At 39.7% G+C, this 17,404-nt stretch overlaps 2 protein-coding genes across 2 annotated transcripts; both read right to left on the bottom strand.

Annotated features, from left to right (window-relative positions):
• Positions 1 to 6,119: 6,119 nt before the first annotated feature.
• LOC131368274 (olfactory receptor-like protein OLF3) lies at positions 6,120 to 7,064 on the bottom strand. The gene has a single exon (XM_058414283.1). The coding sequence runs from the start codon at positions 7,062 to 7,064 to the stop codon at positions 6,120 to 6,122; it is 945 nt and encodes a 314-aa protein (XP_058270266.1).
• A 4,393-nt stretch (positions 7,065 to 11,457) lies between these two features.
• Positions 11,458 to 12,399, bottom strand: LOC131367663 (olfactory receptor 10G4-like). Its single transcript, XM_058413092.1, has one exon. It carries the CDS (start codon positions 12,397 to 12,399, stop codon positions 11,458 to 11,460), a length of 942 nt encoding a protein of 313 aa, XP_058269075.1.
• Between the last annotated feature and the right edge of the window lie 5,005 nt (positions 12,400 to 17,404).

The following is a 17,404-nucleotide window of genomic DNA, read 5'->3' as shown; positions in this document are numbered from 1 at the left end:
GTTTACCTTTGCCTACTAGTTTAAAGTATATTATCTTCCAAAAAAAAAAAAGAATGATCAATCTGTGCAGTAGTCTTATAAGTTATTATTTAAAGTGTCTCTATTATTCAAAAATAATTAAAGTGACACTATAATGGTACTTAAAAAGAGGCTGTAAGTGTACTTTTGTTTCATCCAGTACTGTAGAGTTCTTCAATTACAATCCTTTATTTTAAAACTGGGGTATGGGGAAACATGTCATGTTGTTTATAAAATTCTGTATGTTTGAGCTCATTGGTCACGTTAAAAAGGTGATGTCTCTTTTGAACTATTCCCAATGCACTACGCTGTATGAGACAAAAAAAATACTAACCTGAACATATTGCAGTCATGTGGGAGTAGACTATGTATGCAATGTTTTCCAATTTGAAATGTATAATTCACATGGCTTTTTAGGTTTACATATGCCTCAATTTTATTTTTGGTGTATATGTTATTATCTGTACTGATCAGGTAGGAATGCATTTAAATTTAATTGTAATGTAATCTTTGATGTGAGCTTAAGTAGTCAGATCATGCTTATTGAATGTCTTATTTTTTTCCATGTATCAACCTCATAGGATATTAGAATATGATTTACTGTGGTGAATCAAAGTTATGGAAGTTCATTCTAGTACACAGTATTTCCAGGAGAATTCAGGTTATTAAAGAAGAAAAATTCAAAAGAATTCAGTTTATTAAATGCTTTTAATGTTTTTAAACCAAGCAGCCAAAAAAACACAGATCATGAGTCTTATCCCAAAATGGTTGATGCATGTGCAGGGTTTCATTCTATTCCAATCCTACATATACACAGATCTGAAGTCCTTGGTGTTCAATACTGTATATTTAAAATAAGTGGAATGAATACTTGTAGCTTCACTGGCCAACTGGAAGTGAGAACAAGTGTGAATCTTAATTTTTGCAGTTTGTTTCATTGTTGAACTGCAATTGTCATTTCATGTCAAATTAAGCGACACACATAATTACTGAGGCATATGCCTCAGTGTATTGGCATTTCACTGTGTGCCTCTCTTCTTAACTCATTACTCATTAGTATATCTGATGCCTGCTAGGGGAAGGTAGGGCACAAGCTAATGAGCTGCACATTGCAACAGACTTTATTTAGTAGCTTCCACATACACTGTGAATGTGGACAAATTAGAGGGGAGACCCACAGACTTCTTGAATCTGAATGAGGAAGGAGCACTTGACAGTTGTTTTTACTAGGTAGTAAATGCAAACTTTGCACATCAAGACAGTGATGCATATTGATTTGTCTACATTAATCTGGATGTTGCAATCAATTTGAACCAGAAACAATGTGGTTATTGCTTCACAGTTACAATATTTCCTATAGCTCACTCCTTGCAACCAAGTTTCATTGACTTGTGGACAGAATCCTGTGCAGATTCAGCATTCACATTCAACATTCATCTTGTCACAGGCAAGACTCACAGCAAGCAAGTTTGTTGGGTGCTAATACCTGTGTTAATACCTCTCTGTTTACAGTCCAACCTGTTTACAGGTCAGGGTAATCACTGTTACCCAGTGGGCCAGTGTTTGCTTAGACAGAAAACTACTATTGCTATATGCATTCTACTGCCTACAGGTGGAGATGCCATTCCCTGGGCCTCAGCCCTTGCCTCAGCAGGTAGCCTGCTTCCCGATCATGAACTCTGGAGTGTAAATTGTCTCAGCGAGAGAAAATCTGGTCTACACCTAGGGCCAGATCTGGTCGGAGAACAGATGGAGGGAGCAAACACAGTGATGAATGGGACCACCAATGGTAGCTCCTGAGTTTCAGGAGGAAGTGTTTCAGCACTAGAAACACAGCCCCCATCTTCAGGCAATCTGTGTGCCATGAGAGACTGGAGCACTCCCAAATGCCATAGAAGGGGAGGTCATCTAAGACCGCTCCCAAACCCTTGAGGAGGGCATCTGTTGAAAGAGCCTTGTGATGATGACACACCCTAAGTCAGACACAAGGTGAGAAACTGGGGTTTGTCCATATAAGAAGGATATGAAGCTTTAGAAGTGTAACACTTGTGACCCTGAAAAAGTTGTCTGCAGGGGTGAAAACAATCTCACGTGTAGCAGACCCTAAGGAATAGCTTTGCCCGCTACAGTCATGAACTGATCACCCTCTAAAACTGGGCTGCAGAGAAGCATTGGCCTAGTCAGATATCCTTTACGGTAGAAAGGATGGAAGACCCCCCAGGGCAGAATCCCAAACTATCACCAAGAAAGTGGTTCTCATAGGGAGAGAAAGCACACACCTTCACTGGGTTGAGGTCCAGGGACATCTCTATGCCTGGCTGCCACTTCCCTCAACTGAGTCAAGATAAGTCAGTCATCTGGATAATTGAGTATATGGATGCCCCAGGGTGCAATGATGTCAGAGCAGCCTTTATGCACTTTTGTGAGGGTGAGCAATAAGACTAGGCCTAACGGGAGAATGCAGCACTGGTATGCTTCATTTCCTATGTTCTAGCATGATGCCTTTGTGAAGATAGGCACCCTTCAGGATTATCTTCACAAATCAGTCCTTGGACCTGATCTGTGACACAATGACCTTAAGTGTAATCATCTTGAACTTGTATGTTTCAGCATACAATTTGGAGCACACTGGTCTAAAATTGGGCAGAGCCTCCATCATTCTTGGGAAACAAGAAATGCTGGCTGTAAAGCCAGAGGCTCAATCTTTCTTAGATGTGAGAGAAGTTCCTCCTGGAGGAACAAGGTTTGGTCTGTGCCAACAACATTGGGCAGCACACCCTGAAAGAAGGAGGACAGAACGCAAACTGGATTCTGTAGCCTTATCCCACAGAACCCAGAGCGACACACCCAGCAGAAGCTTCCATGCTGCCAGGTGGTCTGAGAGAGGCATTAGCCTCTCACTGTTCTCACCTTGTCTAGCAACAGCAAGCTGGCAGGGGAAGGAGGTGTTGACACATAAGGAGCAGGAACATGGGTGGTCATGGCTGAACCCTGAAGCACTGGAGGTGGTGGGACAGGCAGCAGTGGAAATGGCCCTGAAGGGGCATATCTGGAAACAGAGGCAGAGGGCAGAAGGTCTGCAAAATGACAGGATAATATGACCACAATAAGGCTAGGCTGAAAGGGAGAATACAGATAGACAGACACGGTAGAGATGTTTGGTTTGATATTTTCTCACAAAACATAAATACATCTTATTTAAAGACAAGTTAGGGATTAGTGGTTTATATAGTCACATAATATACACTATATTGCCAAAAGTATTCGCTTACCCATCCAAATAATCAGAATCAGGTGTTCCAATCACTTCCATGGCCACAGGTGTATAAAATCAAGCACCTAGGCATGCAGACTGTTTTTACAAACATTTGTGAAAGAATGGGTCGCTATCAGGAGCTCAGTGAATTCCAGCGTGGAACTGTGATAGGATGCCACCTGTGCAACAAATCCAGTAGTGAAATTTCCTCGCTTCTAAATATTCCACAGTCAACTGTCAACTGTATTATAAGAACGTGGAAGTGTTTGGGAACGACAGCAACTCAGCCACGAAGTGGTAGGCCACGTAAACTGACGGAGCGGGGTCAGCGGATGCTGAGGTGTATAGTGCGAAGAGGTCGCCAACTTTCTGCAGAGTCAATCGCTACAGACCTCCAAACTTCATGTGGCCTTCAGATTAGCTCAGAAGAACAGTGCGCAGAGAGCTTCATGGAATGGGTTTCCATGGCCGAGCAGCTGCATCCAAGCCATACATCACCAAGTGCAATGCAAAGCGTCGGATGCAGTGGTGTAAAGCACGCCGCCACTGGACTCTAGAGCAGTGGAGACGCGTTCTCTGGAGTGATGAATCACGCTTCTCCATCTGGCAATCTGATGGACGAGTCTGGGTTTGGCGGTTGCCAGGAGAACGATACTTGTCTGACTGCATTGTGCCAAGTGTAAAGTTTGGTGGAGGGGGGGTTATGGTGTGGGTTTGTTTTTCAGGAGCTGGGCTTGGCCCCTTAGTTCCAGTGAAAGGAACTCTGAATGCTTCAGCATACCAAGACATTTTGGACAATTCCATGCTCCCAACTTTGTGGGAACAGTTTGGAGCTGGCCCCTTCCTCTTCCAACATGACTGTGCACCAGTGCACAAAGCAAGGTCCATAAAGACATGGATGACAGAGTCTGGTGTGGATGAACTTGACTGGCCTGCACAGAGTCCTGACCTCAACCTGATAGAACACCTTTGGGATGAATTAGAGTGGAGACTGAGAGCCAGGCCTTCTCGTCCAACATCAGTGTGTGACCTCACAAATGTGCTTCTGGAAGAATGGTCAAAAATTCCCATAAACACACTCCTAAACCTTGTGGACAGCCTTCCCAGAAGAGTTGAAGCTATTATAGCTGCAAATGGAGGACCGACGTCATATTGAACCCTATGGATTAGGAATGGGATGTCACTTAAGTTCATATGCGAGTCAAGGCAGGTGAGCGAATACTTTTGGCAATATAGTGTATTTCATGGTATCAACTGTCCAACCCCCTGCATATCTTTAACGTGTACAAAAATGTCACTGTGACAGAGAACTTGCAATGTCTATTTGAATGGAATGTTTTGAAACTTGGTCACCTGTACCAAACTGGAACCTGTTGCTGCCTCTCCCTTAGCATTTTCATTATTTACATCTTCACTGAGAACAAGCTTAACTCTTAGTTTGGCCTCTGCATTTTGTTTTATAATTAACTGTAAATGTAATTTCAAATGTCAAATTCAGTGACACAATTACTGTGGCTTGTGTATTTATTTATTGCCATTACACACTGATTGCTACCTTTCCTGTGGTGTTGGGCATCTCTTTCGAGTTTCAAAGCCATTGTCCATTAATGTCTGATTAAGCTATTTTAACACATCTAAAGGGTGCCTGTGTAATAGGTCTGAGTATATGGGCAGCAAAGAGGAAACAGAAAAGAGGAAAAAGTAAAATTACATTATTAATAGTTTACTGGAATAACTCTCCTTTTTTGTTGTTGTTGTTGCTGATTGGTTGTCTTTGGAAATGAAAATCAACAAAAGGTACATCGCTTTACATGGCTGTTCTTGCTTATCCATGTTAGCAAATATCTTAATGACATTTTTGTGCAACAAAGCACAAACCTAATATCAATCCATTTCTAATGTCATAAGAAAAATATATGAAGAGAATGTGTGGCTTGTTATTCAGCATGGATAGTGTAAAATAATTCATCGGCAGTGCTATTTTGCCTTAGAATACATGTTCATATGCCCATGTTTAGAAGAATTATTTTCCAGTTAGACTGATTATTGCTCTGAATGCCCTGAAGGCTCTGAAACTCTGAAATCGGAAATCTTTCTCTCAGAACAGATGAACTTTCATTAATGTTAATACATACAAATACACTGTCTCCTGACTGCATCTCCTTTTGCATCTCCACCTACTCTTTTGATTAGCATATTTATCATACATATTAGCAGAGATTTAATGTTAATTATAGCTAGTCTGTGTGTTGTGACCTAAAAAGGAAATTTATATACCTTTTAATCCTACAGTGATTTGCATGCTAGCCACTTATATTAGCTTTGTTTCAATAAAGTCTTAGCAGAGAATCTAGCAAGTCATTGTGAATTAAAAAGGGCACACTGAAAACAGTCCTAAATCCAATGGTACTATTAAATTGAATACAGAGTGCACTTATTTTCCTTACACATCTGTTAATGATCTGTTTAGTAAGTAAAAGCCTAGAAAATATAATCTAGAGCTTGAATAAATGAGTTAAGTCTATGTACAGTTATGAGAATAAAAATATTTATTCACTTAGTGAATGCAGACAGTATGTTTGCAGATCATTTTACTACATAGAAATAAATAATTACTTAACATTACATGATTTACTTACAAATATAACAGATATGCACAGATTTAATTCAATGTCTAAATTAAATAGGTCATTCATGAAGGTTACTGTTCATCAGTCCTACACACACACATAACCAGACTCCTACTTTTACATTCTGTATGCTTTGTGGGCCTATGAGCCGTTACTCATTTATTATGTAAATTAAATTGCATTAAGTAATATAAAACTGCATATTTATCCCCAGATTAGTGTTCAGCTCGTCCTACTTTACACACAATTCTCAATATTTTGTTTCTGATTTCTTTGGTTCTAAAAGAATATATGAATGGATTTACTAAGGATGGACCAAGAATTGTGCCAATTCTGAGTCCATGTCTCTCCTCTAATCTGAGAACCATACCTGCTCTAGTTAAAATTGTTATAATAAAAGTAGGGCCGTAGTAGCACACTACAACAGTCAAATGACTAAAGCATGTGTTAAACACTTTTTTCTTACTACCTGTTGAGTTCATTTTGACAACAACAATAACTATCATTAAGTAAGATCCACAGATGAAACTGAATGTTCCAAACATCAGAAAAAATGTTACAATTGCCATCATATCAAAATATGGGTTAGGATCTACACAAGTGGCTCTGACCACAGATCCATATTCACAAAACAGGAATTTAAGTGTTGTGTTACAAAAGGGTAGGGGAAGAACAGTTCCAGGCACAAGAGACATTGTAGCAGAACCCAGAATCCACAGCAAAAATGTGAGAATAACACAACGCACATTCGTCAGAATTGAATGGTAGCGCAGTGGCTTGATTATGGCAAGGAATCGGTCAAAAGCCATAACAGAAATAGTAAACATTTCCATCACAAAGCCTAAACCAAACATAAACATCTGAATAATGCATGGCACATAAGATATGGTTTTAAAGCCAATTAAAAGGTTTCCTATCATTGTTGGGCATGAACATGTACAGTAGAGCATGTCTACAATTGCTAAATTGCTGATGAAGAGATACATTGGCTGGTGTAGACGTTTATCCATGACAATAAAGCATATGTTTGCCAAGTTCCCAAACATTACAAGCAAGTATACTGTAAGTATGACAATTCCAAGAATCATTGGTTTTTCAAAATTGTCAAATCCTGTGATGATAAATTCACTGATTCCTCTTCTGGAAACATTTTCAGCCATGTTTACCTCTGCTTAATAGATTAAAGTTTATTATCTTCAAAAAAAGAATGATCAATCTGTACTGTAGTCTTATAAGTTATTATTTTGTGTCTCTATTATTCAAAAATAATTAAAGTGACACTATAATGGTACTTAAAAAGAGTCTGTAAGTGTACTTTTGTTTCATCCAGTACTGTAGAGTTCTTCAATTACAATCCTTTATTTTAAAACTGGTCTTATGGAAACGTGTCATGTTGTTTATATAATTCTGTATGTTTGAGCTCATTGGTCTTGTTAAAAAGGTGATGTCTCTTTTGAACTATTCCCAATGCACTACACTGTAGAGACATAAAAAAATACTAACCTGAACATATTATTGCAGTCATGTGGTAGTAGACTATGTATGCAACATTTCTGCATTGCATGCATGCGTCATTTCTATGTGACTAGGAAAAATGTTTTCCAATTTGAAATGTATAATTCACATGGCTTTTTAGGTTATGTACATTAAATTTTGTTCACAAAATGACCAACAGTTTACATATGCCTCAATTTTATTTTTAGTGTATATGTTATTATCTGTACTGATCAGGTAGGAATGCATTTAAATTTAATTGTAATGAAATCCTTGATGTGAGCTTAAGTAGTCAGATCATGCTTATTGACTGTCTTATTATTTTCAATGTATCAACCTCATAGGATATTAGAATATGAATTACTGTGGTGAATCAAAGTTATGGAAGTTCAATCTAGTACACATTATTTCCAGGAGAATTCAGGTTATTAAAGAAAAAAAAATTCAAAAGAATTCAGAAGAATCCAGAAAAATTCAGTTTATTAAATGCTTTTAATGTTTTTGAGTCTTATCCCAAAATGGCTGAGGTGGGTGCAGGTTTCATTCCATTCGAATCCTACATACACACAGATCTGAAGTCCTTTGTGTTCAGTATATTTAAAATAAGTGGAATGGATACTTGTAGCTTCACTGGCCAACTGGAAGTGAGAACAAGCATGAATCCTAGTTTTTGCAGTTTGTTTCATTGTTGAACTGCAATTGTCATTTCATGTCAAATAAATGTATTGGCATTTCACTGTGTGCCTCTCTTCTTAACTCATTACTCATTAGTTTATCTGATGCCTGCTAGGGGAAGGTAGGGCACAAGCTAATGAGCTGCACATTGCAACAGACTTTATTGAGTAGCTTCCACATACACTGTGATGAGTGTCCATGTATACTGGTATGATGAAATTTTTTTGTCATTACTGCCAAACAGTAAAAATTAAAACTAACAAATGAACAAAAAAACATACCAAAATTCAAACAACTTTGGAAAATATTAGGGGAAGATCATTTTACCACAATTTAATTAAAATTTCACACAGATGTTAATTTTCAGATCTGTGTTTAAGTGTTAATATAAATCCAGGTAAATTTAGTATCATGTAATTTATAATGTAGTCTGGGGTGGGGTCCGAAAACTAGTCAGTATCTGGTGTGACCACCATTTGCCTCACACAGTGTAACACATCTCCTTCGCATAGAGTTGATCAGGTTGTTGATTGTGGCCTGTGGAATGTTGGTCCACTCCTCTTCAATGGCTGTGCAAAGTTGCTGGATATTGGCAGGAACTGGAACACGCTGATCCAGAGCATCCCAAACATGCTCAATGGGTGACATGTCCGGTGAGTATGCTGGCCATGCAAGAACTGGGGTGTTTTCAGCTTCCAGAAATTGTGTACAGATCTTTGCAATATGGGGCCATGCATTATCATGCTGCAACATGAGGTGATGGTCGTGGATCAATGGCACAACAATGGGCCTCAGGATCTCGTCATGGTATCTCTGTGCATTCAGAATGCCATCAATAAAATGCACCTGTGTTCGTTGTCCATAACATACGCCTGCCCATACCATAACCCCACCGCCACCATGGGCCACTCGATCCACAACGTTGATATCAGCAAACCGCTCACCCACATGATGCCATACACGCTGTCTGCCATCTGCCCTGTATAGTGAAAACCGGCATTCATCCGTGAATGTGAGCATTTGCCCACTCAAGTCGGTTACGATGACGAACTGCAGTCAGGTCAAGACCCCGATGAGGATGACGAGCATGCAGATGAGCTTCCCTGAGACGGTTTCTGACAGTTTGTGCAGAAATTCTTTGGTTATGCAAACCGATTGTTGCAGCAGCTGTCTGGGTGACTGGTCTCAGATGATCTTGGAGGTGAAGATGCTGGATGTGGAGGTCCTGGGCTGGTGTGGTTACATGTGGTCTGCGGTTGTGAGGCCGGTTGGATGTACTGCCAAATTCTCTGAAACGCCTTTGGAGATGGCTTATGGTAGAGAAATGAACATTCAATTCATGGGCAACAGCTCTGGTGGACATTCCTGCAGTCATCACGCCAATTGCACGCTCCCTCAAAACTTGCGACATCTGTGGCATTGTGTTATGTGATAAAACTGCACATTTTAGAGTGGCCTTTTATTGTGGCCAGCCTAAGGCACACCTGTGCAATAATCATGCTATCTAATTAGCATCTTGATATGCCACACCTGTGAGGTGGATGAATTATCTCGGCAAAGTGCTCACTAACACAGATTTAGACAGATTTGTGAACAATATTTGAGAGAAATAGGCCTTTTGTGTACATAGAAAAAGTCTTAGATCTTTGAGTTCAGCTCATGAAAAATGGGGGCAAAAACAAAAGTGTATATATATTACTCAATCAAGCAAGGTGTCATAGATAAGGTGGTATTATGCTACTAACTTTAGACAGTATCTGCCATGTACTATTAATTATTACTTGTATTCAGAAGAGGTTACCACCCTTTGAACAAGAATAAAAAGAGTGTGGAGAAGGACATTTGAAAAATGTGTAGTGTTAATGTTTTAATGTCTTATAACTGATGGCTATTATTTTTTAATAGCCTTTATATATGTATGAAAAAGTTTTGATTTTCCAAATTACATTCCTATCCTTGTGCCTTATGCAAGTATGTGCTAAAGTATGTCTCTGTGGCTTCTTAGGTGAAAAAATAAATTTAAATGTAAATGTGGCATCAGATTTTCTTGTATATGTTAAGTACTGGAAAAATAACTAAATATGTAATATATATGAATTATTTGTTTTTAATTCTTTAATATTTAATTATTAGAGCATAAAGAAAGTAAAACTTGCCATCATATGAAAATATGGATTAAGATCTACACAAGAGACTCTGACAAGATATCCATAGTCACAACACAGGAATCTAATTGTTGTATAACATAATGGTAGTGAAAGAACAGTTCAAGGTAGGACAGATATTGTAGTAGAACAAAGAATTCACAGCAAAAATGTGAGCGCTATAACAGAATCTTTGACAGAAATAGTAAACACCTCCATCATAAAGCATACAAATGTTGTCCAAAGGATAAAGGTTGACCAGTTTGAAATATATATTTCAGGTGGATATTATTTAGGTTCCGTACAGTAAATTTTGTTCACAAAATGAGCAAATGGAAATTGTGTATATACAGTACAGTTATATGTACTGATCTAGAAGAAGTGTATTTAAATTTCAGCATGATGCAATGTTTGATTTGAGGTTAAGTAATCAAATGAATATAATAAATGTTTAAAATCTAATAATAAGCTAATCTAAAGAAAAGAAATATAACAATAAAAATCACATAACATTAACAAACCTAACTGTAATAGGTAATGGTGAGCCATGTAGCTCAGAACATGAATACGGCTTTTCAAAGATGCCTGTATATTATTTCTTGTTTCTGCATTTAGCATTTCCAAGTGGAAAGAAATGTTTTCTTCTTCTTTTTTAAATTTATTAAGGATGTAAGGATAAAAAATATGTGCATAACGAGCTCCTGATAAAATGTGCACAGCTCATGACCATAGGTGAGGACAGGAAGGTAAACTGACAGGAAAACAGAGAAAATTGTCTGAGCTCAGCTTCTTCCTTAATACCACAGAACAACTGTAACACTGGTGACATTTACCTGAACTGTTTTTCAAGAAATATATTCATTCATTCATTCATTCATTCACTTATCTTCAGTAAATTGTTTATCTTGGTCAGGGTCTCCTAGTCAGGCCTGTTCACTAGTGAAGAAAGAAAATAGAAACACTGAAATGACAACTGTTTAAGGTTTAAATTGTGATTACACATTTATAGCATTATATAACACATTTATATATATATATATATATATATATATATATATATATATATATATATATATATATATATATAAACTTGAAAATAAACCTTTTTGATCATGTATTGAGAACATTGAGAACATATTGAGAAAATTATTCAGGGACACCACTTGGTCACCTGCAGGTACTGCAAAGCTAATAAAAAGTGGTTTTACTTATATTATACACAAAAAGGTCTCAAACTGTTTTATTCAGTTGGTTCAACTTTTGAAACAATTCTTAATATTTTATTTCGAATCTCTTTAGTTCTAAAACAATATATAAATGGATTTACTAAAGAAGGACCAAGAATTGTCCCAACTTTCAAACCATTTCGTTCCTCAAGTGATAAGGCTACCCCAAGCCTGGTCAGAACTGCTATAATGAATGTAGGTCCAAAAAAGCAGATTATCACAAATAAATGACTTAAGCAAGTATGAAACATTTTTTTCTTGCTGCTTTTAGATGTCATTTTGACAACCACAATAACTATATTAAGATAAGTTATACAAATGAAACTGAATGTTCCAAACGTCAGGAAAGATATGAAACCTGACATCAAATCAAAATATGGGTTTGGATCTACACAAGTCGTTCTGATAACAGCTGCATAATCACAAAACACATATTTTATAGTTGAGGAGCATAATGGTAAAGGAACCACAGTACCAGGCACAACTGCTATTGCAACAGATCCTAGAATCCACAGCAAGAAAGTGAGAATAACAGAACGATCATTTGACAGAATTGAATGGTAATGCATTGGCTTGATAATGGCAACTAATCGGTCGAAAGCCATGACAGAAATAGTAAACACTTCTATGATATAACTTAAACCAAAACCATACATCTGAATAATGCATGATACATAAGATATGCTTTTAAAGCCAACTATAAGGATGCCTATCATAGTTGGACATGAACATGTACAGTAGAGCATGTCTGCAATTGCTAAATTGCAGATGAAGACATACATTGGCTGGTGTAGATGTTTATCAAGGACAATAAAGAATATGTTAGCAAAGTTAGCAAGCATTGCAAGAATGTATACAGTTAATATGACAATTCCAACAACCACCGGCTTTTCTAAATTGTCAAAACCTGTAAATACAAATTCATTGATGTTTTTTCCGGAAACATTTTGAAGCATGACCTGCTGCCCTCTTTGGTAGTGAACACAATATTCAAGAAAACTTAATACAGAAATATTTAAGAGTGTAGAGCTTTAGAGGACTTAAAAAAAACTTCTCCCGTTTCCTTGCTTTCTCATGAAGTTCTCCAAAAGTTTGAGTGTCAAGTGAATTCTTCAGTGTCCAATAGAAGAGCAGTAGAAACAGGCAACCGACCACAGTGCACATCAATCCAAAACAGACTGCAAAAGCCTCTCTATATAATTTTGCTGGAACCCCACTCATTGGTTGATCAAATACATGTTTTTTTCCCCAATGCAATAGGTTGTCATAGCAGAACAAACAGGTACATGAGGGGTAGAATGAAGAGATCATCCAGGGATCCCAATCACAAAAGGTGTGGATGGATTCATTTGGATGGATAAAAATGGATGGAAAAAAAAATATGTGGAAACACTAAGTTCGTTCACCACCCTCTCAACAAAAATAGAAAGAGGGTGGAAGAGGGCATTTGAAAAGTGCCCTGTTAATAAGCTAAGCTGTATGTGTTGTGTCTTGTATTTCTTATGACTGATAGCTTTTTGGGATTTTTTTAATTGTAGCATTAAAAAAATACACCAGGTTATGTCTGTAACCCAGCTCCCTGAGAAGGTAATGAGACACTGCCTCATGGCTGACACTATGGGAACAGTTCTTTGTAGAAGCTGTAGAAGTACTTTGTAGAAGTTCTGTGTGAAATCACACTAATATATTGGCTTGAGAATGTAATGTGATAAAGCAGATCGTGCCAGCAAGACCATAAAAGGGTATCTTTGTCACATTACTCCAGCTTCTACTTGTCTGAAGGAAGCATAAATGGCTGTCCAGGGTGTGGCTAGGGATGCAGCATCTCATTCCCTTCTCCCTTCTCAATAAACCGGGTTATATACACAACCTGGTGTAGTTCTGATGCTATGGGAATACCAATATCAATGCCACTACACAGGGTGTGCGGAGAGGACAAACCCACCACAGCAGAAATATCCTGGAGGTGAACACCCCTAGCCAGAGTGCTGGACAAGGCAATACACCTAGTGGAGTGAGCCGTAATCCCTAGAGGCAAAGCCACACAGTGCACCTCATAGGCCTAGGAGATAGCTATCACAACCCAGCACTAGGTGCTGCTTGGAGACCAAATTTTTGTTGCAGCTGCCAAAAGCAGACAGAAAGAAAGAGGACTTACACCATGCGCTCAAACAATGGGCATACTGTAAGTACTAAGAACCTGAACCGGGCACAGCGGCCTGACTCGTGGGGCAGAAGGCCTGCAGAAAGGTCGGATGATATAGCAGAGCCTTTTCCAGTCTCAGAAATTCCTCAGAGACTGACTCCATTGGCTCAAAGGTGGCATAAAGGAGTTTCTCTAGGACCACTGATAGGTTCCAGGAGGGGAGACACAGTCTACTGGAAAGCTTGAGCCACCTGGCACCATGCAGTAAGTGAGAGACCAGAGAACAGGTATGTGATTCACAGTAATGGCTGCTACGTAAACCTCAATGTAAAGGGTTATAGGCCCTCAAAGGGGTATGTCTGCAAGACTAGCACTGTACTAAGAGGGCAGTGAACTAGATCCTGATGACAGATTACACCAGAGGCGAAAGTTCAAAATAGTCTAGGAACTGGTCCCCCTCAGAGGCCAGACCAAGAGGTTCCAAATCTCAGGTTGGGGGTGAAGAATCTCCCCCTGCACCTGAGAGAGGAGGCTCCTCCCAAGGAGCACCACCCAGAAAAGAAATTAGGTCCACAAGCCAGACAGGTCACCCATGTCATACCCTGGCTAGGACCCCCTTGAGCAGAGCTAAAGATGAAAGCATACAAACAGAGCCTTGGCTAGGTTTGCACCATGTGAAAAGAGAAAGCCACAGGGACAGTGGGTCAACTCTTCAGAGGCGAACAAAGCCACTTCTGCCAAGCCAAAAATTGCCATATGCATTCTAAAATAGGCCTGAGCCCCTGCCTCAGCAGGGTGCCTGCTTCCCAATCATGTACTCTGAAATCTAAATTGCTCTCAGCAAAAGAAATCTGGTCTCTACCTAGGGCCAGATCTGGTGCACCCACTTGAACAGAGGGCATAAACAGATTTAAAATGGTCTCATGTCTAGCAGACCAAAAGGAATAGCTTTGTTCACTACAGTAATGAGCTGAGCACCCTCTAAGCCTGGGCAACAGAGGGGCATTGGCATAGCCTGATGTCCTTTACAGCAGAAAGGATGGAATCTCCCTGAGACAGGTGTGACTGCATCAAGACTGAATCCCAATCTATCCCCAAGATAGATTTGTGTACTTTGTGAGAGTGAGCAATTAGACTAGTCCTAAAGGGCTACCTGGCACCGGTATGTTCACCCCAAAAGCAAACCAGGGGAGTCTCATGTGCACCTTTCAGGATTATCATCACAAACCAGTCCTTGGGCCTGATCTCTGACACAATGACCTTGAGTGTTAACTTGTACATCTCAGCATACAAATTCAGAGCAAACGGGTCTCAAATTTGGTGTAACCCATCCTTCTGGGAACCAAGAAATGCCAGCAGAAGCTTCCACACTGCCAGGTAGTCTGAAAAAGGTGTTAGGCTCTCACTGTTCTCACATTTCCTAGTGCCCTGACACAGCAAGCTGGCAAGGGATAACCCAGGAGTTGGTGACACAAAAGGAGCAGGAGCATGGGTGGTCATGGCTGATCCCCAAAGCACTGGATGTGGCGGGGTAGGCAGCAGTGGAGCTGGCCCTAAAGGGGCATCTCTGAAAACCCAAGCCCTTGGGTATTAAGATTACTTTCCGGCCTGCCTGGCAAAGACAGTGGGTACTAGAGCTGATAGTCCTAGCCCCTCACTGCGGTGAGGGAAGAACAGACCCTTAAGAAACATCAGGGCATCTAAAAGAAAAGCTTTGTCCCTTTCTTTTATCTCTGTCAGATTCCCTCTCTGTGGCAACTAAACACAGTCATGAAACAAATGGTTGATGTCATGGGCTGTCTGCTTTGTGACACAGAGGGCTAAATCTGTGGCTTGGTGGAGTTCAGATCACACTGATGAGCCCCTCACTGCATATGAGCTCCATTAGCAGGTCAGCTTGGTACATCTGCAAAACTGCCATTGTGTGGAGCATCTCAATGGTTTAACCTGTGGGATTGTAGGTCTTCCCTATAAGGAAATGGGATCGCAGACTTTCTCCATGCAGTGGATGAAGGTATTACCACATACCCATGTTCATCAAGGCCCACAATGCTGAATAGTCAGCAGAGGCTGAGGAGAACAAACAGGCAGAATATGGATTATTTCACAACCTCAACACCTCAGTGCGGAGGTCTGGGAAAAACAGAGATGCTTGCATGGAGGTGGAAGGCAGCATTTGTCAAGGTCAGAGTGGACAATGCTAACCTTGTATCAGGCCAATATAAGGAGCTTTTTGAACACCACAGAATGCAGTGGCAAGGCGACTGCTGCTTGCTCCTTGTTGCCTACATCGGGCTCCTCAGAGTCTGATGCAGACAGCATTATATCCTCATCTAGGTCAGGAGAAATTGCAAAGCAAGTTTTCTGAGTCAAAGCGGAGGTATTAGAGTCAGCTGAGAAGATGACAAAATTAATCCACAAAGCTGTGAAACCATGACCAAACTCAGTGTGCTGCCTTGACAGACATGGGATTCTAGTCACGCGGCATAAGCTCTTGGCTGGAAATACAGGCAAGCAAACATAGAATGAGCATACCGCCAGTGCGCAAAACTCAACAGCATGAATGCCACTGATTGTTTTCTCTCAGGAAGCAAATCAGTGGCATACCACTCTTCATCACCAATGTCAAGCTCCTCAGAGTCCTATGATGACCTCCTGAAAGACGTCCAATGACAACCTTCTGCATAGTGACCTCCTGGAGCAGAAGTGGGGAAATCAAGTGAGGAGAGAGGACAAGAGAAAGAGGATCATCCATCTCTTGTTCCACCTCCGCTAACTTGATCTGCGAGACCCATCTATGTTGCCTCAGTAGATGTGGGACCCAAGCTACAAGGTGCAGGTGCTTGGCTAGGGAAAACAGCCAAGAGAGAGCAGAGTTTAGAGCAGAGAGCGGAGAGGAAAAGTTTTGCATTCAGCACCCTTGAGAGCTGCATGTGCACACTCCTCTCCCAAACAAACAATGGAGAAAAAGTGTGAGTCATCCCCCGTAATGTAGCGGGGCATGGATGCATGCACTTTCTGAACTTGCTTGCCATCTTTCCTAATCTTTTATATGTATATTATTTTTCCTTAGACCTTTCCCCTATATCTTCTTTTTCCCTAGAGAGAAAGGACAAATAATTGACGATAACATACACAGAGTGCTTCCTGAAGACAAAAAAGCTGAAGTAACGTGATGTAGATGCCCTTTATGGGCTTGCAGGTGCGCTCTGCTTTGTCATATGACCTACCCAAGCCAATAAATTGGCATGATTTCCCACAGAGCTTCAGATACTTCTGCAAAAAAGCATTTCCATAGCATCAGCCATGATGCAGCATCGAGTTCCCTCAAGAGGGAACAACTTCATAGTTCCCTGATCAATTTCAGGGTTACCTTGACCAAGTAGCATCATATATTCTTTTTGTTCTTTTCTACCACAAAAGGGTGACTAGTATAAATGTGACTTTCAAAGACAAAAAAGACATCAATTTAAATTTTAATTTAATTTTTGTCACTTACATCAGATTATTTATTAGATATATTATTTTTTTGTGTAACAAAGCACAAATTAAATACCAGAAATAAAAAATACACAGAAAGAAGGTAGGGTTCATCATTCAGCATGTATAGTGTAAAATAGTTCATAGCCAGTGCTATTTTGTCTTAATATATGTCCATGTTTAGAGAAATTATTTTCCACAAAGCCCTACACTGATTATTACTGCATGCTCTGAATCAATGGACATGACTGTCCCAGAACAGATAAACCACTGGCTCAACGAATTTACTGAAGAAGAGAGGAGTGAATCACAGCAGTCAAAATGGAGTAGGATCA

Source organism: Hemibagrus wyckioides, linkage group LG17, assembly GCF_019097595.1.
Source record: "Hemibagrus wyckioides isolate EC202008001 linkage group LG17, SWU_Hwy_1.0, whole genome shotgun sequence".
NCBI lineage: Eukaryota > Metazoa > Chordata > Actinopteri > Siluriformes > Bagridae > Hemibagrus > Hemibagrus wyckioides.
Note: the sequence above shows the minus strand (reverse complement) of the source record. Positions and strands in the feature narration are given on the sequence as shown.

What these genes read in the sequence shown, in the direction of transcription:
- LOC131368274 (XM_058414283.1), bottom strand. Translation starts at nt 7,064, where the DNA reads ATGGCTGAAAATGTTTCCAGAAGAGGAATCAGTGAATTTATCATCACA.
- LOC131367663 (XM_058413092.1), bottom strand. Translation starts at nt 12,399, where the DNA reads ATGCTTCAAAATGTTTCCGGAAAAAACATCAATGAATTTGTATTTACA.